General features: G+C 39.9%; 1 protein-coding gene across 6 annotated transcripts in view; it reads right to left on the bottom strand.

Annotated features, from left to right (window-relative positions):
* The window catches only part of CPNE4 (copine 4), a 364,382-nt gene that overhangs the window by 81,861 nt on the left and 256,994 nt on the right, over positions 1-25,527 (bottom strand). For all 6 annotated transcript variants that reach the window (XM_054816831.1, XM_054816828.1, XM_054816829.1 and 3 more), the window contains exons 4-7: positions 21,874-21,945; positions 18,342-18,416; positions 12,502-12,585; positions 11,481-11,570 (exon numbers count right to left, since the gene is read on the bottom strand). In XM_054816831.1, coding sequence (XP_054672806.1) covers positions 11,481-11,570; positions 12,502-12,585; positions 18,342-18,416; positions 21,874-21,945 — 321 coding nt within the window. The remainder of the gene's footprint in view (positions 1-11,480; positions 11,571-12,501; positions 12,586-18,341; positions 18,417-21,873; positions 21,946-25,527) is intronic.

The raw sequence follows: 25,527 nt of genomic DNA, 5'->3' as shown, positions 1-25,527 counted from the left end.
AATCAGAAACCTTTCTAATAACTTTCTCCATTTCTTTCCATCTTTTGTTTCTTTTCTTTTCTTCCAGGAAAAGCTGTCAAGAGAAACTATGTCACTTAATACACATGTAACTGCATTCTACACAAATGTATGAATGGACTCAGCATTTACTTTCTTTAGGGACCCAATACAATGTCCTAGTCTCTTGGCTCCTGCAGTTACTTAATTTCCATTAAGACTGATACTCACTCTTCAGATCTCTGAGATGCTGTTCTGCAAAATCCTGTGTTATTAGTTTAAGAGATGGGTATGAATGACAGAACTTGTCCTACTGTTGTTGTCATTGTTTAAGAGCTATCACAAAGTCTCTGTCTGTCCAGTACTCCCCCTCTACTGCTGAAACACTTGTTAAGTATTGGCAAGAGTGTGGAAAAGTGTGTGAGGTTAAACAGATCTTTCTGGCATTCCATAAGGAGATTTTCTAGTATATAAAAGAAACTGGGATCAGTAAATCTTAGAATTTCTCAGAAATAAAATAAATGAGGAGACTCAATAGGAACTCTGAGCTAACAACACGATGGTCAACAACATAATAGGTGATTAGTAGATCTGAACAAACCTTAGGCAACTGATATCTAAAGAGTTGTCTAAGAGATCAAGCGCTGATGCTGTTCCTGTTCCTACGTTGTAATTTCAGACCAAGACAATTCAGAGTGTAGAGGGCAGGCCAGCCATAGCATTTTTATGATCTCTTCTGCAAGCAGACTAGAAGACTCAACAGTCTGTAATACTTGTAATATGGAGAAATCATTTCTAACGTTCCTTGCCTTCTCTTTCACTTAAGGATTTACAGATGATCCATGCGCTTTTCAGAACGGGAAATATTAGTATGTTTGTGATAGGAAAACATACCTTTGTTAATCTCAGGCAAAGCAGACACAATGGCTGTCATGCTCAGGACATGAATCTGCTCTACGGGCACAGAGAAGTCGTACCTCCAAAACACCTTGCACATCTTTCAAGGTGTTCAGCAGCAGCAACGAACTGGCTCCGTTAAGTTAGCAGCCGCTTTGAACAATGCTGTTGAGCCAGACTTCTATGAATACTGCGGTGGCAATACCCACACAAAAGGGGGAAAGGATTGCTGCACTGCAGCTCGCCGGAGTCAGTGAGGAGCCCTGAGGAGCGTAACAGCTGGGGGTGCTCTACTTGCAGCTCAGAGCAGAGGAGGACAAAAGGACACCTTCCTCCTGGGCTTCCTGAAAATACACTGGTGGCATTGCTCTTGGTGAGCAGACCATTAAAATAACTCCAGTGTCCCTAGTGAATGAGCAAGTCTTGATTTCTTATTGACTGATGGGGACAAGTTTTATCCCAACACCGAATCCTGCCCAAAGCTTAGAGCTAGTGGTGGCCAACCCTATGTCAAAACTTCCCTGGCATGTTTTAGCAGCTCTAACACACAAACAGAACAACAACTATCCACAAACATACAGAAGTCTCTGATCCCAAGAGCCTTGGTTTCTTCTAGTATTACCACGAGGCAGGCTGTCATCAGCTAAATGCTTTTTCTGGTGAGTACTGTAGAGCATAGCTTTTGAGCATTTTCAAAATCATTTGGACATCCAACACACATGATAAACATGCTTAATTTAGATTTGGTAAGGCAGATAAAACATTTTTATTATAAAACACAGCTCCATTACGTAAAGTGCATATACATACTATGTATGTACATGTATGTACACATTACAAAACGTGTACGCCATCTAGCTGGGAGGAAACATGTTTTTGGCAAAGAAAAAATGCAGATCTAAATAATTTTAGCAGAACATCTGGTAGGTGACATCACTGTGTATGGAAGGACTAAATACATATCTCCAGAGTGAGATAAAGTTCACACTTTTCAAGTGACCCCTATGTACTGAGACATCTTCTAAAATATTAAAGTTTAGACACACTTAATAGCTATTTCTATCCTAATGCTGCCTAGAGTATCACAAACATTAATTTATAATTAGGTCCCTGAAGATACTTACTGTAATTTTTTAATGCAAATATATTATTTTGCCTTAAATTTGACTCGCCTAAGTTCCCTGAGAATACTACAATTTAAAATACACATATTTTATTATCTGCAATGTGTTACCATTTTTGTGTGGCAGTATGTTAGCGTATAAACTATAAAGATATGATTTAGGAGTTGAATTTTAAGGTAAGCTTTCTATTTAAGTAGTAAAAATATATCGTTCATAGCAAAGAATACATATATTACAAGATTTAACAACAAGACAAGAATTTCCATGAGTGTGTAATTTTCAATTTACACAGTAAAAAAGATCTCTGAAAAGAAACCAAGGGCCTTTATAAGTTGGTTATATGTCAGCCAATGTGAGGCTTTGCTACTTTATGAGAATCTGAAATGAGATTGTCTGGAAATTGCCTTCACTATTCTTTCCAGTCTCAACTGAAAGAAATGAAAAAAGAATATGAAAAACTGGCTACACTTTCATTTTCTCTCATTTTTAATATCATGAGGTACTGTAAGTCACGGTGCAAAATGTCCTGTAGACACAAAGGTATGAGACTGAAGGATTTTCTTGAAGATATGTGACACTTTAAAACTCTCTCGCTACAGCATTCAGCTGCTTTACAGGGTTACAGCTAAGCCTTAATCCTGATCTGTTCTAGTGAAAGTAGAGCTTCATTTTATTCTTTTAATTCAAAACGGTAGCACTGGTTTCTAAACTTCTACAGTAAGCAGCTCTGCAGCTAATACTGGGGTCTGTAGGGTGTTCAGTGCATTATCAACACAGTGATCTGAAAATTGGGAAGACTGTAGTGGTCATTTAATTCATCGGCGTCTTCTGTGCCCCTCCCTCCAGTGTGGAACTGATCCGCATTACCAGGTCTTTACTTTGTCTCATTTTAAATGGTCCCAGGGCTGGGATTTAGTACTTTATCAGTTATTGCCCCGTGAAGGAACCAGGCACCTCTGATTTGGATTATACTCAGCAACACTTATAGGAGCCTCTGTTTCATTTCAGGGGATTAAAACTCACTTCCAAAGACGGGTCAAGAGAGGTGAGAGAGAGCCCTTCAAAACATTTCTCATATCGGAGACTTGCATAGCAAAGCTGAGGAAGACTGTATTTATTTGTCTTGGGATGGAACCATGGAGGCAGTAAGCAATTCGAAAAAAGCTCACAATAAATGCAATGTACAAATTATTTGGAAGCAATCCTCTCTTATTTGCCAATGAGAAAGAGAGAAAACACTCCTCAGATCCCCTAATCCAGACAAACAAATTCATATTCAACATTTTTGTTTGTATGTTGTCCTCTCTTTGCCTTTGTTTCACACAATGAATGTTCCTTGCAATGTCAGGGGGAAGTTTCTTCATTTCTGCCCCAGGGCTCAAGAAACTGGGGGTTCTGGCAAGGAATGGGAAGTAAAAATCTCCTTTTACAGGGTGAACTCTGAAATTATGGAGGGGAGGAAGACTCCTGTCTCTTGCTGCCCTGCCCATTTTCATATGTAACAGCTTTTCAGCCTTCTACCACCACTTTTATCAGCAGCCCAAACCCTTAGAGATCTGACTATCAGTTCTTTTCTTTTTAACCACTGTATATCAGATGATCTCTCCCTTATGCAACCCACTTGCACCCCTAATTGTTATGACAACACTTGTCATTTAGATAGCTCTTTCATCTTCAAAGCACTTCACAAACATCAATTAACCCAAATCTAGATTAATTAATCTGACAATTAATTTGCTATATATCTAGCAGTTGCAATAATGGAGAACAAACTAGTGCCTGTTAAAGTCATCAGAATGAGTTCTCTCGACTCTAACAAAAATGGGATCAAGCTCATTTCTTGAGTCTATTTCTCTCTTAAACCCTCACTGCAATCTGGTATTTTCTTCCCCGGCATCTTTAACTGCTTTATCATGAATACAGCCAAGGAAAGGGGAGAGAGAAAAGGGAATCTGTGAGCTGAGATCACACACAGCAGGACTTAATCAGTTTTGTTTTAAGGATGATCTTAAATCTTGCACCCCACCTGCACAGAGTTTATGAAGATTGATCAGATCAGTCCTTGACATGCTCAGATAAATCAGGGTTCCAAACACACTGCTGCGATTAATGAATTCAGGAGGCACTCATATTATAAACTGATTGCTAAATTATAGATTAACCCAGACTGACAAAACAGGGTGAGTAGTTGCAGCAACTTCCCCACAATCACTGTAGACCTTGTGAAGTAGGCCACTTGAGTTTTTAATAATCAGCGTAGTGCCTGCAACCACAGGCACGTAGAGAGAATAAGGGAAATATGAGAGAGAAAGCAGGAGAAACATTTAAGAATTGTAGTATTCTAATGAATCATTTACTGGAAAAGTAGGTCCAATGCCATTTACGCAAGGAGGTCTCAGAAATTGGCTTTTACAGTGTGCCATTTACTTTAATTTTATAATAATCCTCAAAATAATGTATTATCCTCTCAGAAGACTGTTTTAAAACTCCTCCTCTGGTTAAGCAGTACACACTTATACAAATCTTTCTATTAACTTATTAAATATACACCATATATGAATATTTAAGCCTAATTTTTTTGTGTTTCTTTAGGCCACCAAGAAGGAGCTTTTTATTATCTAAAATTATCAGCTGCACAGTCAATTTTACAAGAACTTATCTGGAAATTCACAACATGATAACATCTTTGAAATGATTAATAAATAAATACTATTCAGATTATAAAGAAAGATCTGCACCCCCCAAGAGTGAAGCAATTATTCTGAAGATCCCGGGAAAATGCCCTGACCTAATGAAAAAGAAATGACACTGAAAAAGTCATTTGAAGGCATCTTTTGATTCATATTAAAGACATGTAAAGGTTGAGTCCCCCTTTCTTGTTGTTGAAGACTTTCCACAAGAAGGACTCCATATGCAAATACCTCTTCAGCAACATCAGGGTAAGCAAGGAGGGAATGATTGGCTCCACTGGCATTAATTTTGTGAGTAAATTGAAAGGGAAAGTGTAGAACTGCGTAGTTAATCAGGTCTGACTGAAATCACCCAATCAAGTAAATAAACAGCAAGTCTAGCCTATGTTGTAATTGGTTCTTGGTGCCAGTCTCTTTCTACGTGGAATTAACAGCCCAAATAAAACTGCAACAACAAATGAGTCCTCCCTTATGGAACAGTGTGAAATCCTTCAGTTCATGCTTTTCTAATCATCATTTGACACTGCTTAAATTGCCCTGTGTGCTACATGCTTTTTTAAATCCTGCACAAATTATTGCTGTTGACCATAAACCAAATCTTTCCGCATTAGTGCTTCAAACACCTAAGACAGCTAAACTGTGAAAGAATAAAAGCACTAATGGATTTGTCTGAATGTATTACTGCTTGTCTCGTAAGCTTTACTTGGCCTTCTTCACAGGTTCTGCTCAGTTACTTTCATCACTGGCTTTCAGAGATACTGAGGGCTTATTGAAGGATTACAGTTTATAATATACCTGTACAAGCAGAGCTGTAGTCAAGTATTAAAGGTCACTGAAAGCTTATTGATTTAGAGAACATTGCAGTACTAACTCAGGGAATATCAAAATAACCACTGCTATTTGCTTTTCCTTAACTCAGAATGGAGCAGCCAATACACTTACAGACCTCTAAGAAGCTTTTTTCCCTAATGATCCATCATTTTGCATGAAAAATTCAACACTTGGAAGAAATCAGAAGGAAACATGGTTACAACTATTTGAGGAAGACCCAACCTTCTACCCCTCAAAATGCCATAACAGACCCTGGGGAAGTGATTAAGCTTTAAATAAAGTGATTGCCTGTTTCCATCCAGCATAACATCAAAATCTTTCTTGTAGGCTGAGGAGCTTCTTCTATTAATATTGTAAGCAAGGATCACATTATATAACAGTATCAACAAGGCAGAAGAGGCACTGCTTAGATTATTAATTTAAGCAAAGTGTAGACTTCTCAAGATCTTGCTAACAACGATCTACCAAAATTTAGAATATTCCTGGCCTATGAAAATTCGCATGGGAAAGGCCAATGTATTGCTATTTATAAAGGTTTTAGTACTGAAATGAATTGAAAAATCACATAACATTTAAACTCCTGGATGCATCTTGCTAGCACTAGAGCATCATAGATATACAGGGGGCCTACAAGCATATACAGATAGAGCCCTCAGCAGAAAACCAAACATGTAATCCTGTGCTAAGACAGAGCTACTCCAAAAGATCAGATGGACAGAGCCAAGGAAGTCAACTGGACAGAAGAGAGAATGGGAAAGAATGGCAGAACCAGATTTTGACCTCATTAGAGGTGTACAATAAGAGGCAACCTTCTCACGGTTACCCAAAGGTAAGCAATCCTTTCTCTACAGTAAATTCTCAGGGTTTCACGCTGCAGAGACATTCATACACACAGAGGCCTTATGACCTGATGTATGTAATAGCCCTGGTAACCAGAGCTGTGGGTCCCACTCATCACTAACTGTACATGCATAAATGTCATCAGGATCATCATCTGTAATCTGGGCTAGGCAGGGATGAAACAATAAGCAAACTGACAACAATGATACAGTTGCAACATACAGATTTTTGAAAGGGAGAAAAATGTCTAATGGACATTATTTTTTTGAAAATTTCCCCTATGTGGGTGGAAGATGGAAAGGACTTTCTATATAGATATGACAGATGCTTCCCCCTCTCCTCGCAGCTTCTTTTATTACTTCATCTGCAGCAATGCTTTTCTTCCAGGTCTTTTTGCCTCTTTTCCTACTTTTTCCTTATGAACAGAATTTCTTTCAGTGAGGCTCTCTGTATAAACCTCAGCAGAAGATATTCTTACTCTATGCCATGTGCACTGTTTGGTCTGTGCCTCTACAGCACCTTTTTAGGTGTTTATTTCCCAAGTATTACAATATCTAATACCTAAACAAAAAAATATTTTTCAGTCTACATTACGAGGACTCCTCTAGAAAAAGGGGAACCCTACAACTGTTAGAATCAATGGACAGTAGGTGATCCCTACCAGAAGATATTCACAATGCAAGCCTGTATTTCAGATAAACCTTGGATGAAGGCAACATACCTCACATGCTGAACCCAAACCTGAATGTCAAAGTTCCACAATTTACAGGACCTTCAGTGTAGCAGACTAGGATAAAAACTGCTCTCAGAAGGATTATATCCCTCAGATTTGTCCGTAATGACTGTTGTGAACTGAATCTCTTTACGCATTAGAAAAGCAATGCACTACTTTTGGATCAAAGAGGTGTTTTGTTCACTTCAACACATACACAAATTGTCTGTACTGTTAGCATTAAAAGAAGTTATGACCGGCACTGAAGTGTGACCAGACTTCTCAGAGTGTTTCAATGTCTGGGAAGAAAAGCTCAGTAGGTTCATAAATCTAATATATCTCTTTCATAATAAAACCTAGAGCAGCAATAATTGCAATAAAGTTTTACAAGGCATCCTGAGAGGAATAAAAAAATAACTGCTCTCTGCACCACAGCTAAATAAAGCAAAATTAGATTTTTTTTTAAAAGCCCATAAGGAATTCAAATTAACAGACTTTGTAAAGGATGCTAGCAAAAGACTTTTGAGGGAGACCCTAATTATTGGTTGCTTTGATTTTAGTGACCTTGCTTATCTTATCTTTCTAAACAGACATTTTAAACAATAAAGTTTCAAACACCCGGACAGTGTAAAGGCTGCTTTGGGTGCAAGACTTTACAAAGAACAAACTTCTGTAAGTTAAACCGAGTTGTTTTAGTGTATTTTTGCCATATTAATCCCCATTCCTCATAACACAAATCAGATCACTACGCTCAGGACCCATGCGATCTCAGTGGCAGAGATGAAAGACCAAGACTTCGGACCTCCAAACAGCCTATGGAGGCAAGCCAAGCGTAGCGACGGCTGCAATGTGTCTGCTGCTGTTAAGAAGCCTCCCTCTATTTGCAGAATTTCCAAAAGCTGACATTTCCCTCCAAGCATTTCTGGTGCCTCCTAATGCCTTAACTTTGATTATGCCTCCCAGAGTATGTAAAAAAGAAACAGCAGGTACGGGTACAAAACTACGCAGCCTTATGCAATTACTGTTCACAGTGATCAGGCAATCCTGGCGAGAAGCTGATGCTCAGTGAGGCAGCTGGAATACACTAAATCGCCCCACATTAAATACGGCACAGGGAATTCTTCCAACACTTAGCAGTAACATATTGCTACGTACTTTATGAAGTGAAACAAAGCATCTAAAGTCAAATGTTCCAAAATATGGTAGAGTGAAGACTGGAATGCTTAGTCAATGTAAATCAAAGTATAAACATTCATACAGTGCTAAACCCATCGCAGACACTTCACCTCTCTAATTCTTATAATTTCCACTCTTCTGTCCTTGCTGCCATCAAATTCCTAATTTATAGTCCTCATAGAAAGCAAACAACAGTCATCTGACAAGTACTATATGCTTTCTGTCAAACACAAGTGATTTCGGGGGCTGCTCTACCACAGAAGCCTTATCTTACATCCTCCAAAAGGTATAAAGGGCCTGAATTTTAAAGAAGCTTCAAGCTTTTTTCTTATTTTACAGCCATAATTAATTTTAAAATATTTCTGCACACATGAGCGATCTGGTGCAAATCTTACTACTTTTAGCTTTTCTGCAAATGTCTGAACTGAAGCCTCAGGCAAATACTGAGATATCTAAATCAGGGCCTGCAAACGCTTGCATACACAGATAAAGACATGTATTCTCAAAAAAAACCCAAACCAAAAAACCCCAAAAGAACAAAAATATCCTGCAGAATCAAGACTATTTTGAAAATTGTCAATAGGTTCATAAGATCCATCTTGCCTTGGTTCTTTTCTTCACCCATTCCTTCACTGACTTTCCCCTCATCTTCTCTACAGGCATTCCTAAAGGATTGTTCTTGTTCCTCTTTACTTCTCCTTCTTCACCCTATCTTTTGGCAGCAAAGTCAACTACTGTCTCTCTGCTCATAGCTCAAAGACCCCCCTTTATTCCCAGACCCATTCTCTTCTGCCCAAGCCGAAATCTCAGCCTTTGTCAGCCTATGGGATGATAACCATTTCAATTTGAGCTACCTCAAGAAGGTAGGCTGAGGGGACAGGGCAGGCACAATTGCTCTGACTGTGAGATACAAGCTGGACTAGATGATCTGGGACCCTGTGCCCAGGAAGAGGCAGGGTGCAACCTTCTGTATCTGCTTGTGTCAGGTGCACCCTCAGAGAGGCTGCATAATGCAGATAATCTGTCACAGTACATCTATTCTTCAGCCTCTCAGCATCTCACATTTTCAGTATACCATGTTCTCTGGCATTGCCTCCTTCAGTTCTGCCCCCTTTCACCTTCGCAGAATGCTATAGCAGCTACAGTACTCCCACCTGCTTTAACCAAGTCACCTCTGCATATATGTCCCACCAGTGGCTCACCCTTCTCTAGTACCTCAAAGAACTGCTCACCCTCCCTCTCCAAGCCTTTCATAACTCACTCCATTCAAAAGCAAAAGCTCAGCTCCCAGCTCTGCCTGAGCTGTGATGTGAGCTCATTGTCCAAACAAGCACCTTCTGTGCTTTTTCCAGCGCTTCCCTTTCATCATGAAGTAGCAGCCCAGGCGTCAGAGGTGCCAATGGAGGCCCCAGCCATGGCAGTGCTCCTTGTCCTTGACTGTCCTTTGAGTCAGTCGTGTTACTACCTCTGGAGGGTAGCTGCTCTTTTTTTTTTTTTTTTTTTTTTGTTTTCCTCTCCTGGAGATCTATATTGCTTACACAACACAGAGTAATTTGTTTGTCTTCTGTGTTTCAGGCAACTAACTTATAGATATTTAATCTACCCAGGAATTTTATAAAATTGCAGCCTCCCAAGATAACAAAGTCATTATCCTGACACTTCACATTACTGTCATGCTGCACATGCTACAATAAATAACTCCTCTAGATTTCTTCATTTGCATTAGAGATCCTCTTTAGCCAATAATGTTAGTTTTTCTTGCAGTTTAAAATGGAGGCTGTTCTTTCCCTACACTTCATTCTCTATTTCATCTACTACTGCTCTGTTTCAATCCCACTGGACATGCCAGACACAACTGGTTTAACCATTTACCAACTAAGGGGTAAATGGAAAGATCTTTCACAACTGCTTCCCTGTACCACCTGAAGTGCTGAGCTTCCTTCCAACATCTCGGATGCACCTGTCATAAACACATTGGTCTGGCCTCCTAAGTATCCTGTGCTCCATCTACTTCATCCTTTACTTTCCTTGTGACATCTCATTGTTTTCTCAAACTTCCTCAATCTTTTGGTACTTCTTTTGCCCTTCGACTCATCTTGTTTGCCCAACAGTGCCACAAGGGATACAAACAATATATAAAGATAACCATTCATACCTGTGTCTTCCTCATGCATCCCCAATACCATACAAATGTATACATACAAACGCTGTGTCGGTACCACTGTTGTTCTGTAACAACAGTGCTGATTTTGTGAAGTTCTAAATCACAGCATGACCAGTATGAATCCAAGCATTCATAAGACTCCTTTTTACCTTTTCCACCCATTTTTGGCACGCATTATAACATGTAGACACCAGGCATTTTATTTTTTCTACCTGCACAGCACATCCTGCAGTATGTAATGAGTGAAAAATGACAATACCGCTTCTGCAGGGTTGTGCAGTTATAATGATGAGAGAAGAAAAGTTTGCAGGGACAAGGAAAAATTTTTAGAAGACAATTTGGTATGGTAAGAAGATAAAAAAAGACAGACATACTTTTGGGTCCAATGTCTTTTCATCAGGTCCAAGAGGCTGAATAGACACTGGGGACAGTGCTCTTCATTTAACATTTTTTAATTTAGTATTAACCTTAAACCTGATTAGAAGATATGAACAATTGGATTCAGCCTTGATTTAACCCAAAGTAGCCACAAGAAGATGACTTTTTCTACACAAAACTCCAAGTTCCCAACCATCAGTCCTTCTGCTGACTACTAACACTGTCATTACTATGGCACATGTCTTTTTGTGGCCACCCCATTCTTCATCTATAATATCAGATCTCATAATTCAGTGTTTCTTTTACAGAGGGTCTCCAGACATAAAAGTGAGGAAATAGTAGTTCAAATGGTGACAGGGCTGCCACTTCCCTTGAGTAGACTTCCACCAGTTAAATAATGCTGGGTTCAAATTATCCAACTGATTGGCAAAAACAGCCCCATCATTTTTTGAGGTTACTGTAAGAAGTATAGAGCATAATCTACTGATTACAGTGGTCTACCACTTCTCTGCATCCTTAATTTGATTGTGGTAATCATAAAGCAGCTGTGTGATCATCTTTTCCATCAAAGAAGAGGGCACTGCAGAGTAGCAATCTTGAATTGAAAAAGGGAGACAAAGTTTTTTTTTTCTATGAGTAAAACTATTCAAAAAATAAGAATGACTTCTGACCTTTAGCCTGCGGTCCTGGTCTCCACTGCAGAGAGAATTTACAGACACTTTAAAGGTCTTCCAGGCTGGATTTAAGTTATTCATCACAACCTATGAGTGAAAAGAAAGGAAGGGAAGCCTTAACATTTGCACATCTCCAAACAGAATGCTAACAAGAGCCACAATTTTCCATACAGTACGTTCACCAGAAAGAGAAGAAAGCAGAGCTCAGCTGGAGGTTTGCAGAACAACATGCATGGGATATGTGCCCTTGAGCAACCTGCAGTTTGCAACACTCCTCCTCTGGAAAGCCCCAGAAAGAAGCACAGGTGGGAAATGGACCCATACACCCATATGCTACAGAGATTGCCCCAGCACTGCCATGCCTCAGCGGGGGCGTAACTCACAAGGGAAAAGTTGTGGAATACATCCCTGAACTGGAAGCCATGGAAGAGATACAGAACTGGGCAATGGGGATGGGCAGCATCAGTTTACAGACATACGGTCTGCTTTGCAAGGAGGACTTTATGGGATCCATAACAGACAGGCTCATAACCCTGAATACCTGCCACAACTCCGCCCTGTACAGCTAAATGCTGCTTTTTAAGACAGTGCCAGTCATTACCATGGAAGCAGAAATGACACCGAGACATAGGAAACAAATGTAAAGCACCCAGGCTACAAATCTCTCTAGTACCAGCAACCTGGGAGGAGGTGGAGAAGATGCAACATAGTATTAATGGAAAAATATGATACTGTCTGTAGCATGGTCTGGGCTAAACATAATATGCGGAACTCCTGACCTTCAAACAGAATATCTGCCAGTTCAATTAAACTCGGATCTTTGGCTTCAGTACTATCTTCCCTTACTCTCCTGTGCATAAGTCAAGACCTGATACCCATTAGTCAATAATTACACAAGAGATAGAAGTGTTTTTAAATGTGGGTGCTTGTGATACCCTTTGTGACATGGGAAGCATAAACTATTCCTCCTGACAGCCCACCTGTGTCCTTGGAAAATAAATCCAACCCTATTCCTTACCTCAGTCCTGTGAACAAGTTGTTGGGTTGCATCATCATTCATCCGGAAAATCTCCAGAAAAGGATCAGATTTGCTGAAAAAATCCTAAAATAAAATATAGGACAAGTTACTCTTGAGACTTCTTTTTCTTTGAGCTTTTCAGGCACTGGTTCTTCCCTGACTGCTAATGAAAAAGGAGGGCCAGTGTAGTTTTAGTGAGACCTCTTGATGTCTGTCAGGAATATTTCATTCTTGTCCTTGTTCCACAAGGATTTCCATGGCACTGCCGCTGTTCTCAGTTTAACTACTCGGTCATGGCAGGCAGAACTGTAAAATGTTGTTTTACAGCCTTTTCCCTTCTTACACCCAGTCCAGATTCCTGAGCTTTAGCTCCTTCACTCACCTAGCTTGTTTCTTTCTTTCTCCATACTTGTTTGGTCTTTCGACATCAGTTTTATCACACAAGGACCTTTGAAGCATATTCTACAGTGGGGTTGAATTTCACACTATTCACCCACCATCACAAAACAGAAGGTAATTGGCCAAGACATTGTGTTGCTACCAACTAACACAAGTACTGGCAAGATGGATCACAGAAGGTTAGAGAAGCAAGTTGTCTTTAGGATGTGATAACATGGCCCACGTTAAGATGGCAAACAGAGCAGAGGCATGCAGAAAATTACTTGATATCTCTAAGTACAGCAAGTCTGTGACAGACATCGAGGTTCAAATACTCACTGCACCACAGAACACCTTCCCCTCATCTTGCATCCAGCTAACAACCGAGTGCTCTTACACAAACCTAAATTAAGTTGCTTTCTGTTGCGTTGCTGCAGTCTGGCCACAGCCTCTTTTGTTTCAACAACATCTCATTTCTTCTGCACGTGCTGGGGGGCAGAAGAGTAGCTGGGTGTTAGCCCTCCACTGCTGGAGGGGGAAAGCTGGCTAATTCAAATTTCTACCTGTGCAATGCTGCAAGAGCAAGATTAAAATGGACTCAGCCCATCTGCTGTAGTTTCAACTCCCTTCTTCATTTTCTTCGTCAAAAGAGCCACATGATTAACTTTATGTATATGAATATTATTATTTTCTATAGACCATATCCAAAACCACAGTCCTCCACATCAATTTGGGGAGGTGACGAATTCTGTTTGCTCTCCCGGTGTTTCTATAAAAGCATAAGTGTAAAAATGACTGTAATACACATAGTTCTACAATTTTCTCCTCACCAAATGCCCACCATACTTTTTTTACTGGATGCACAGCTGTTGGGATGGGAACAGCTTTGGATAAGATGCTAGCCAAAGTCTGGGCACATCATTTTGGTCACATTTGTCTTTAGGGCATTTTTACAATTCCACAACTGCAAAACAAGCAAAGAAATCAGGGCTTTGAAAAGGGACACCAGAATTTGAATGTCTGGAGAAAGAAGTGAATCCCTAAGGACCACAAAGCCTTGGGCAAGGCTCAAGCAGCTTAAAGTCTTTTCTCTGCCCTACAGATGACACCTATCAATGTTGTGTTCAGAGTGCTGTTCTGTGACTCATCTGTGTCTTTTCCTACTAAAGACAACGGTATGTTTAGAAAGTGATGCAAAAGAGGTGCACGTGTATTTGTTAAATCTTATCACTTGGAGCTCTAAACAGCAAAATCCTATGTTTGCCCAGTTGTTACAATTACAGGGTTACAGGACATTTAATGTAAGAGGGTGTAGAACCAGCACAAAACCCAACAAAGTCTGTAACTCCAGAGTTACTCCTCAAGGCCCTGATGTAGATTTCCTATCTGGACTCCATTCAGCACTTGAAACTGCTAGTAAATAGGGGGGCTTTGATGATCAAATTCTGCCAGATCACTACTGCATAGTAAAGAGAACAAGCAGAGAGTGAGGGTACGGGTTTAATCATAGTGACACCAACATCCAGAGTGCATAGGGTTAAAAAAGATTGAGCTGCCTCTTCTCACACATAAGTATATTGCTTGAAGCCGAGTAAAAGCTTAATGTTAACAGATTCTTCATCAAACATAAGTTTGATAAGAAAAGTTATCTGGAAGAAAGCATGTCAAAATGATACACCCAAAGAATGCACCCTGAAGTGCAGAAAAATTCAGAAAGTAAACTAGGATTTTGTGTAAGACTCACAATACAGTGTCATTCCCAGCTGAGTATCTTGAAAGATGAAACAGCAAATCAGCACAAGGGAGGTAATTTTTAACATCTGTTTTTAACTACCAAGGCAATACCACCTAAAGGGAAAGATTTTGATGCCGGATGATAGCTTATATCACCCTTCCTTCAAGGCAAAACCAAAACCTAATTCCTTTCAGAATGAAGGTACAAACAAAAAATCCTTCAATATTGATGATACTTCATAATAACTCGAAACTGATATGCTGAAGAAACATTTTATTTCATAGCTATTAACATTTTCAAAGCTGTCTGGTTGTTATGCTGAATCTAACAGCTTTGCATTATCTCACAAGAGCATCCTATGAAAGAAGAATAGCAGCAATAAAGGTTTAATATTTTGATATTTTACTAATGTTTAAATGATTAATGTAATGCATTTGCTAGTGATGTAATGCACATTGTTCTTTCAGTATGTGCAGCAGTTACACAGTAATAACACAAGTACATGGCTTAAACTTTAAAAATTTAACTACCTCCGTTTCTGAGCATCTAGTTTGACATGTCTTTTAATACATTAATTTTCTGAGCATGACACTTTAAAATTCAGGTTTGGGGGTCAAGTCAAAGGTCCCTCAGAAAAGGGCTGAAGTAGCCAAAAGACACTAATAATTTTGAAAATTCTTCATCAGCAAGACAGGGCATTTAAGGATTTTTTTTTTGTAGTAGTAGTAGTTTATTATCAGGTAAATATATAAAAAAGCAATATTAGCTTGTATTTTGCAGACATTTTCTGGAGAATCTTTCCCAAGCAATGATAACTGCCTCCCTCAGAACAGGAAAAGCAGTTTGCCTGCCTCAGTGCTCATAATTTATTATAGCTATCATAAAAACGTAGCTGCTTGTTATGGTAATTGTGACACAGCTATTAATGCAATAGAACCTTTCCAAAAGTTATTGTTCCACTGTGAAGTGTTCTCAGTGGATCTCTTGAAACAAAGATGTGCCATCTGAGCTGACTGGGCTTCAATAAAACATGAAAATGCAGTTATACCTTCCAAACAAGCACTGCAATAAAAAAAAATATACCCTGTATCTCTGCAAAGTCAGTTAACTAAAGGAAACTTTCATACCTGTGACTTTCCTACAATTTTTTACTGAATGTTTCAGCTACCCCTCCAGGAAAAATCGAGTCAGCTTTACTTGTTTTATGGCCTAAAACTCTTGCAGTTTTATGTGGGGAGAGTAAAAAAAAAAAACAACAAACATATACTGCCTGTTAAATTATACCAACAAATTTTGTTTAATTTGCCAAAAATGAGTTGTTCACACTTTTTTCCTTAGTGGAGGAAACTCATACGGTTAAGGACCACAATCTGGACCGTCTTTCAAGGGGTTTTCCTTTAAAGGGTGGAGGAAGAAAATTCTTGTCCATTTAAGATGGTTACTGATGGTAACAGATGGAAAGAATTTTATTTTTTTTTAATCCTTAAAGCACATCCAGAACCATCCCCCAGCCTTCCTTTATCACCAAGTTGTGAGACATTAGGATTCAACTTGTCTTCTGCCACCCTACAGCTGCCACTGCAGGAACCCCTGGGGTTACAAAGGTGATTCTGCGTAGCAGAACATGAACGATTGCTCCCACAGGCTTCCTCTGTCTTTCAGGAGACTCCAAGGCCAGTTCCAGCCCTCAGCTGCTTCTCTGACATTACATCTCTACTCAGGTCTTCACTCCTCTGAGTAGGGAGAGGCATGCAAAATCATGCTTAAAGATTTTACAAGACAGGCTCTTCTCAATTCTCTGATTTTTTTTGGACCTTTATGTGACACTGGAGCACTTGTGCTTTTTCACCAATGGCTAAACTATGCAATTTAAGTAATTTCAAACCTTAACAGCAATAATTACTTATAGTACCTTGCATCTACTGACGTCAAAGTTCATTATAAGCCATACCAAAAGCCATAACCTTTTCTTAAAAACAATGTAAGCCAAGGTTCAGCCAGGTTTAGAGCTATGGCTCTAGCTGGAGGAAATTGAAAGACTTCTTTCAACTGTAATAGGCTTTCGGTGATTGTCATCAGCTGAAGATAGGAGCTTTGATTCAGATAGCACATGATGAGTCATTGCCTGAACTGCACACTGCATCATCCAGGAATTTTTTAATAGATGAAGCCCACCTTGACTGGACACGTTAAAATGGCAAGAATGATGATGTTCTTGCAATATTTCAGAATGATTCTCCTTAATTTATCTTTAATTAGACAACATTGACCTGGCTCAGAAGCACACTGGGGCAGTATCCTTTTAATTTATACCAACAAGAGCCATAAGCAATCATAACATCTATACCAGATTACATTTTACATTTGTGGAAAAGGAATGACCAAGTGAAATCTTATTATGTTGTTGTACATGTTTTTTCCTTTTTCTAGATGTGACAGCATGTGGAACAGGAAGAAACTTGTATACAACTTTGAAAATTAGGCCTAACGATGGCTGTCTAAAGAGAGAGAGGTTGTTAAAGCTACATTTTGACACCTAAATAAATTACGTGATTCAGAAACTCTAATACTCCAGCAACTCTGAAGGAAGAGGTAATTCATCTTTCAGATGAGAAGCAAATTAAGGTCCTGATCATTTATGATTGTTAATGATCCTGAGCACAGTAATGTTATTTACCTGTATGTTCTAAATAAATTCCAGTACCATTAATCTTTCTGGGTACTTTTTTGCTTGTCTGAGTTTTCCTGACAGTTTAAACTGAAAATATTATTCATCATTTATGGCCTGATTTTGAAAATCTGATGTATGCATCCAAAAGTACTCTCACGGATTTGATTTTAAACAACTCACATGCCAAATGTTTACAAGCACGTGCTTGGAGCATCAGAATCACAAACTTTTGTACAGTGTTACCATGTGGTTCTAAATAGAAGCATCTTTATACATAGGAAGAGACTACATAGTAATGGTAGATATTGTGATTGAGTACAATTGTAATCATCTGATTTTCAATTATATGCAAAGCCTTATTATCTAAAGAGGATCATAGTCTTATGACATCTATTAATTACAAAGATATCGCCTAGATTACTTCAAATAATTGCGTGCCTTCTATACCACTGAAATAACAGAAAGAGAGCTTTGCAAACAGTCATCTGGATTTCTTGGGCTGTGTGTTGCTTGAGGTGCTTATTACATGTGTATTGCTAAACAACAACTGATATTTTCAGAAAGAGAGTCCCTATAATGAAAAGCAGTGTTTGAATCGGTGGAGAGTTTTCTTATTAAAGAGGGAAAAGGTTTTAACAAATATGCAATAGTCTTTTTCTCACATTCGAGCTACGTTTTGTTGAACAAAAAGTGTATCATGACTGAGCTGTTATGAAGTTTTCCAGCCTTATTTTAAGACACCTACTTCTACTATAACATCTTCGACTACTTATAGAAAGCTCACTCCTCTTAGCACTTCTGATCTGTGGCATTTTAAATAATTAAATTGTCTTGGTTGTAGCGTAATTAAATTGTCTTGGTATTAATTAGATTCCCTTGAGGTTTTTTTTTTTAATTACTTCGCAACTTGAGGAAAGCCTCATTGTGAACATTCATCTGAAATCTCTGATGTGTTTAATAATATAAGGCAAAAAATATCTGTCCGGGAAAATCTCATCAAATTATATTTGCAGGCATTCTTATATCTTTCAGTAAGGTTAATATCAAGCAGCTTACCTTGTCATCCAATTTCCGTGCACTGAATGAAAGTTCAACGTAGTCGTCATTGCCAGACAATTCCTCAGCAATCACCTAAACGGAGAGCTACATTTCAGTTCTGCATGGGGTAATGACAGGGGAGAAAGATGCAATTTTGCAGTGTGAAGACTGTAGACTCCATTAGGGAACTGAACGGTGGTACAAGTTAATGTGTTTCTCTTTACAATCAGGAAGGACTAAGAGCACTCAGGGAATCCCTTGCTCAGCTGATGGGTGGCACCTTGTTAAGCCTACAAACCTGAATCACCTTGTGTCATGCAACTATGCCTTGTCAATCACCTGCCAATGGACAGACATCAACATCCATCAGGGATCCCTTTCCTCTGACAAAGTACTTTTCCTCAGACAGGACAATGCAGAATTCCACAGTCTCACAGTGTCTCAGGGGACAAAAAACGCTATACAAGAGTTATATTATTTGGGTCTAAAGCTGAATTATATTTATGCTGCTTCAGCATCATTTGGCAAGCTAAATGGAAAAAGGAGTGAAGTCACCTGTCAATAGTTGCCATGAAAGGCACATTTTACAGTAGGAGCATTGTCCTGGTATAGTTTTTCTGCAATAGCTATGTCGGCAAAACCGTTTACTGAGTCAGAAGAAAGTAACACTAAAATAAATGTAGTGCGATTCTTTCAGATGGTCTGAGCTATGCTGATAATGATGGCAATCACTGTACTGTGCAATGTTGTTAAAAAAAAACAAACAAAACCAACCAAAAGAGCTTTCCTGACTAAGCCATTAAAATGCTTCAGTGGAGAGAAGGTCTTAACCAAACTTGGGATATTTCACTTAAAATGTTCTTTGAACAAACCACATTATATTCTATTTGACAGTTATAAAATCTTTCCCTATTGTAAATATTCTCCCCAGAGATTAAATTGCCCAGAAGAACCTATTTCCTGGATGTTTCATGCCCACAGACACACATCAGCCATGTCAGCTCCCCGGCCAGGCTCAGTCTGTCTCCACTACAGGGACTCCAGGTCCTTTGGGAGCCGCTGGGACGTCCCAACTATTCTTCAAACCGGCTGAAGGCTGCTGAGGTTAGAGCTGCAGTCAGAGCACTGCGGTGTGGGATGCTTTTACTGACCACATACGCAGCTCCCAGTAATTACCCGGGCTGCCTACAGCCTCAGTAAACTTCAGTATCACTGGGATTTTTTTAAGACCTTTTTTCTTTCTTTGACAGAAACTACCTTAGACTCTGCATTGGGCATAACTGGCAGGGTTTTGGTAGCAGGGGCTGCAGGGGTGACCTGTGTGGGGAGGCCGTGAACTGCCCCATGCTGGTCACAGCTGGCTTGGCAGTGGGCAACACCCACCAACTGCACCCCAAGACATCAACCCATCAGAGATGCATATGGCGCCTCTGTATGAACATATTTAAGAAAGGGTGGCAGCTGCTCAAGGCAGGAGGCACAAAGGGAGGAGCTGTAGGAGGCCTGTGAGGCCACCCGAAAGAAGATCCAGGAAGAGGCATGGAGGAGATGTTGCTGGGGACACAGCTGAGATGTACTCTCGGAAGGAGGTGCTCCATGCCAGAGGAGGTGCCTCTGAGGGCCTGCACCCACAGGTAAGCCTATGCTGGAGCAGGGATGCCCCCAAAGGGACTGTGGCCTGCGTGTAAGCTCATAGCAGAGCTGAGAAAACGAGTAAGAAACAAAAAGCAGCAAAAAAGAAGTCACTGTGCTCTGATCCTGCCCTCCTGTGCCACCCATCACCTCACCACAGGGACTGAGCATAACGTGTAGTGAAGGCAAAGGGAGTGGGGACTATAAAGAGGGCAGGAGAGGTGTCTGAACTGAAGGTGAGCCCAGGGAAGGGGGAAGAAAGGTGTTTTCCTTAAGAGTTTATCATATTTGTTTCCCAATACCCGAATCAGTAATTAAAAGTTTACGTTAATTGGCAATGAATTAAATTAAGTAACATTCCCTGAGTTGAGACTATTCTGGCTGTGACATCTCACAGCAGTGAACTGCGGTATTTCCTCATGCAAAACATTCCAGCAAAACATGCCAAGACAGGAACTTTCCAAATCTCATGAAAAACTCCTAATTCAGTACACTGAACAAGTTAGTATTTGTAACTTCCATACCTGACAGACACTGGTATATCTCCAGGTCCAGAAATAATGATAAATAATCTATAGTGACTCACTCTGTTGAGAAAGCAAACTTTTCACACAATAATTTTTGTCTCAGTTCAGTTTTCTCCCATTCAAGTAAAGTCAGCTTTCTTTGGCCGGAAGCCAAAGCAAGTAACTAATGTCCATATTTCATGGTTATCGTCCAGCGTTAGGCCAGCAGGGATTATTAACTCATTTTCTCTCATCTTCTGTATATCACAGAGAATTAATTTTTGCCAGAACACTCTACTAACAAGCCTAACGATTTTAGTTGAATTAGAGCATTTGTGTTTTCACAAGACTAAATTCCTTTGTGTCCCTCATAGACTAGGAGGGTGGTTCAGAACCCCACAAGGATGGATGAGATGAAGTATACCCAGATAATCCCAGCGGGCAAACCAAGTTATGTAGGGAGCAAAACTCACTCCTGGTTCTATTCAGCCAGGTGAGCAGGGAATTCCTTTCCAACCTCAGACCAAATGCATACCTTATGCATTTAAGCAAATCCCTTCCCAGCCAAGCACCAAGGAAGACGTCTAAGAAAGGAAATTCCCTGGGCTCTCAGAAAGCATTATTTCTCACAGTCTGCTGTCTCTTCTGTAGAAGAAGGTAGAAAAAAAATCCGAACAACCAAGCCAAAAGTAACCCATCTGGCTAATTGCACATCAAGGAAAAAAATCCTTCTCAACCCCACAAGGCAACAGAGCAGAGATCCCCAAAGCAGAATGTTTTATTATAGTCTTTGTCTTAATGCAGAGCTGCAAATGTCATAAGCACGGTGCAGGTTCAGTGCAGACAAGGTTGATCTCCCAAACAAGCCAGCAAAGAGAAAGATGAAGAGAGGTAATACATTGATTTGCAGATTTCAAGATACACACGGGGCTATAACTATTCAGTCCATAATTGCATTACAACACAGCTAAAATACCTAATCTCATCAAACTTCTGCATTTGGTGTTGCTGGGTGAGTGCATGTGTGGTTTTTTTTTTTTTTTAGAAACTGGAAAAAGCCCAAGGGCCAAGAAATATGAGACTCCTTTGTGTGCCAAAGCGGGGCAAAATGAATTTCTGAAGGTTCTAGACCTTCAACTAAAAGTAATCAAGGAGCACAACTTTCTTGCTGTCATCAAAGTACCTTAAAAGTAGTAGCAGTAAATATTGTGGCTTTTGTACAAATCATACACTATTTGTTGCCATTTCCCTACAAGAAACATTTGTCAGAAACAGTAATCTGTTAAATAAACAATTTAAATACATTTCACAATCAAATTCTGGTGACTTAGCAGGATGCTTTTAGGGAGAATTAGTCACATAAGATGCTTCTAAATAACAGGAAAATAAGAGTGTATTTAAGACTGGCTTACTGTTATAGATGACTTCCCTGCTGTGTTCCCATGTTTGAGTAAGGACTTGGAGAGTTTCCTCTGAGAAACAATCTGCACAAAAATAAAAACAAAGAGAAAAAATTAGAATCTGTAGTAAATACATGGCTTGTTGTAATTTCATTCTTATGTTGCTGCTTTTTTTTTTTTTTTTAATCAAGATAGTGTCTTAATCCACAATCAGAGTTAGCACAGTGAGACCATGACTGAGAAGGAAGGTTCCCCAGGAAGCCTGCAGACAGGATGCTGTGGAAGGACGAAGCAAGCAGATGGGATCAAGCAGAATGGGAAGAACACGATTCACTGAATTGAACAGAATAGGGGAAACCACATCTCACATTTTTCTCAACTATTGCCATAATTGCAACAGTGAGACAGAAGTAAGCTTTAAATGAACTTAAACAACAGCAAAATCTATCAGAGATGCCTCCAAACCACATTTATTTTTTATAGGAAATTGAACTCTGTTTCAAAGAGAAGGCATTTATTTTATTTCAAAATATCAGCAACTCTAAACTCAGGACAAAAGCAAGCAATCTGCCCCACAGTTTTAATTCCAAAATTGTCTCCTTTGCTTACCATGTACCAGACCTCCCACAGAAGTCAGCATCGCAAATGAACTTGTCCATTGACCAATTTATAAATGCACTTCAAATAAATGTTATCAGAGTGACACTGACAAAAGATGTTATTTCCTATATCAATAATAATTGAATTTCCCTAAACAGTCTTGAAATATTTAAAACTAGACCAGTAAAAATATTAGAAAAGGAAAAAAACGTTACAATAGTGCATAATCAGTAAGCTAGAGTGATGTCCCAGTATATAAGGTCCCTCCTCTCTGTAAAGTAAATGCTGTATTAATTTATTTATTTTTTAATTGAAGACTTCAAAATGTAGACAGACGTAGAAGTAACTCCAAACACAGCTTAGGAATCACAATTAATGTTATTTTTAATGTGACAATACTGCAGCACGATCATGCTGTGCAGATACTGAGCAAAAGATTCCTTCTGCACTAGAAAAAACTCTTAACCTCTGGATTTTGGATCTTACACTAGACACAGTCCTTTCCCACATCCAACATTATTTGGACAACTTCATCCGGATGGCTAATCTATAACACTTCAAATAAAATGATCCATAAATAGACAGACATATTTGGCAAAATATACAGAAGTATTAGTTGTAAAAGAGAGGCAATTATCAAGGGAAAAGAATGGCTCCAGGCCCTTCATTAGAGTCCTGGGCATCGTACACATTTTGGCAATAAACCACATCAGTAGCTAATGGCCAGAGCCAGAGGAGTGTGAGTAATGCGAAGTCACGGCCAGGCAAAAAAGTTGCTGTGAGAGAGGAGTGAATAGGATGTAAATTTTAGCCTCACATCACCATGGGGAAACATGTTTGTCTTGCCCATCAATTTGCTGAATTGAACAGAGGAGAAAAAGCGGCACCTCAGATTATCCCCAGCTACTGTCATGACGGAGGCAGCAGGACAGAAGCAAGTTTTAAATGGGCTTTAAATGTGAGACAGGAGAGCCATCACGGGCCTGGATCACAGGCTTGTCACAGGGCTGGAAAGGACATCTAGAATCACTTTCTCCAGTTTCTCAGTCCTAACGCAGGACCAGTTACACCTGGGTCAGCTACAGCTGACAGACGTGTGTCTAACCAATTCTTAAAGATATCCAGAGGTAATATTATGGTACTCATTATCCTTACTGTGAATATATTTTCCTAACAGCTAACCCAATTCTCTGCAGTTTAAGCCCATTATTTCTGTCTAATGGACTGTGAATAAATAAGACAATATTTTTCCCTTCCTCTTTCAGCAATCTTTGTATCTAAAGACTAGTACAAACTCTCCACAATCTTCTTTAGACTACAGAATCCAAGTTTGTCCTATCTTTCCTTTTTGACCAAGTTTTCTAGCACTCAAACCATTCTCACTGCTCTCTGCTGAGCCCTCACAGACCGGCCCATATCCTGCTCTTAGAATAGTGGTCAAAATTGGACATAATACTCCAGATCCTTCCTGCGCAAGAAGAGCTTCTCATGTCTTGCAAGCGGTGCTGCTGATACACTCCAGAACTGCATTTGATTTAAGAACACTTTGATACTGTTAATTAATGTTCATTTTACGACCATTTCAGATTGTCAGCTGTTTCTTACCCTGTATTTTTGCAGCTGGCTATTACTTCAGTGAATAATTTAACACTCATTCTTTTTGACTGCCTTCCACAAACCAGCCTTTCATCATCTCACTTTTCCAAATTAATTTTTGGATTTCACCACTAGTATTGATCAGTGGCAACAACAGACAGGAGTACAGGTAAGATGATAAGTACTGCCAGGATTTAGATGTCCTTTTTCTTTCCTAGGATCTTGGGAAGATTGTTTGCTGTGATCCTTGAAGTTACTGACATGGCTGACCCCAGCCCCAGCTGAGCACCACGCACCGCTCGCTCCCCGCTCCCCCCTCCCCCGGCGGGCTGGGGAGGAGAACGGGAAAACAACGGCAAAGCCTCGAGGGTTGGGGTAAGGGCAGGTTACTGGGACGGCAAGGGAGAGGGGAACAATCAACAACAGCACTGATAACAGATATTCACAATGGGTGATAACAGAGAACAGTTTACCGATCCCACGACCCACCGGACACTCAGCCCGTTCCGGAGCCACGCAGAACCCTCCCCTGCCCGACTGGCGCCCTTTTATGGTGAGCATGACGTCACATGGTACGGAATAGCCCCCAGCCAGCTTGGGTCACCTGTCCTGGCTCCGTGTGAAATTAACTCTGTCCTCGCCAGAACCAGGACAGTTACCCATACCTCTTGTTTTCTTGCCAGCTAAACAGGTTCAAGTAAAAATCGTTACGCTCCTGCGAACTATGAGGTGCAATTTAAAAAACTTTGTTTGAGATTCTCAGATGAGAGCTAATGCAGAAATACAACAAATTATTCTTAATATATCATTAAACTATAGGCTCTGTACCAACCAGTCAATGAATTATGGCAGCTGAGGAGCAGGGCCCATTTATCTCTACGACCTCTCCTCCTTCCCTGAGATGCGCAGACAGGTTTATAAAACAGATTAAGCTCCTCCAATGAAAGCTGTGGGTATTGTGTACCAGAAACCTTTTCTGATATGTTACACATATATACCCCTAGTATGAGACAGAACTTGGATGGGGACCTGTCCTTCAGCTAGCCTTCTTTAGAAACAGCAGGACTTCTCCCCCTGAAATAGTCAAATTCCTACAGCTCTCTTTGGAGCTTTGGAAAGTGTCCCAGCTTTCAAGAGGCATCACGCAGACAGAAACCTGAAGCTTGGGAGCTCCCATGCAGGTGGCAGATAGATGGCTTGCAGTTGCTGAGAAGATAATTTATTCTGACGTTCCCGTTAGTAGATCGCATTAATAATACTTGGTCACTACGCCATTGGCATCGTTGTGACACAGTAAGCGCTATGCATATGTAAATATGTGTATTTGGGTGCAACTGTTTACCAGTTGTTAATTAAGTGGCCAGTAAAATGAATCTGCCATCTGGCAACAATGTGCCAACATCATTGCCTCAAATTGTAATTAGTGACTTAGGATCAGCAGGCTATTATTGCAAAAACTGTCAAGGAATC

Source organism: Grus americana, chromosome 2, assembly GCF_028858705.1.
Source record: "Grus americana isolate bGruAme1 chromosome 2, bGruAme1.mat, whole genome shotgun sequence".
Lineage (NCBI taxonomy): Eukaryota > Metazoa > Chordata > Aves > Gruiformes > Gruidae > Grus > Grus americana.
Note: the sequence above shows the minus strand (reverse complement) of the source record. Positions and strands in the feature narration are given on the sequence as shown.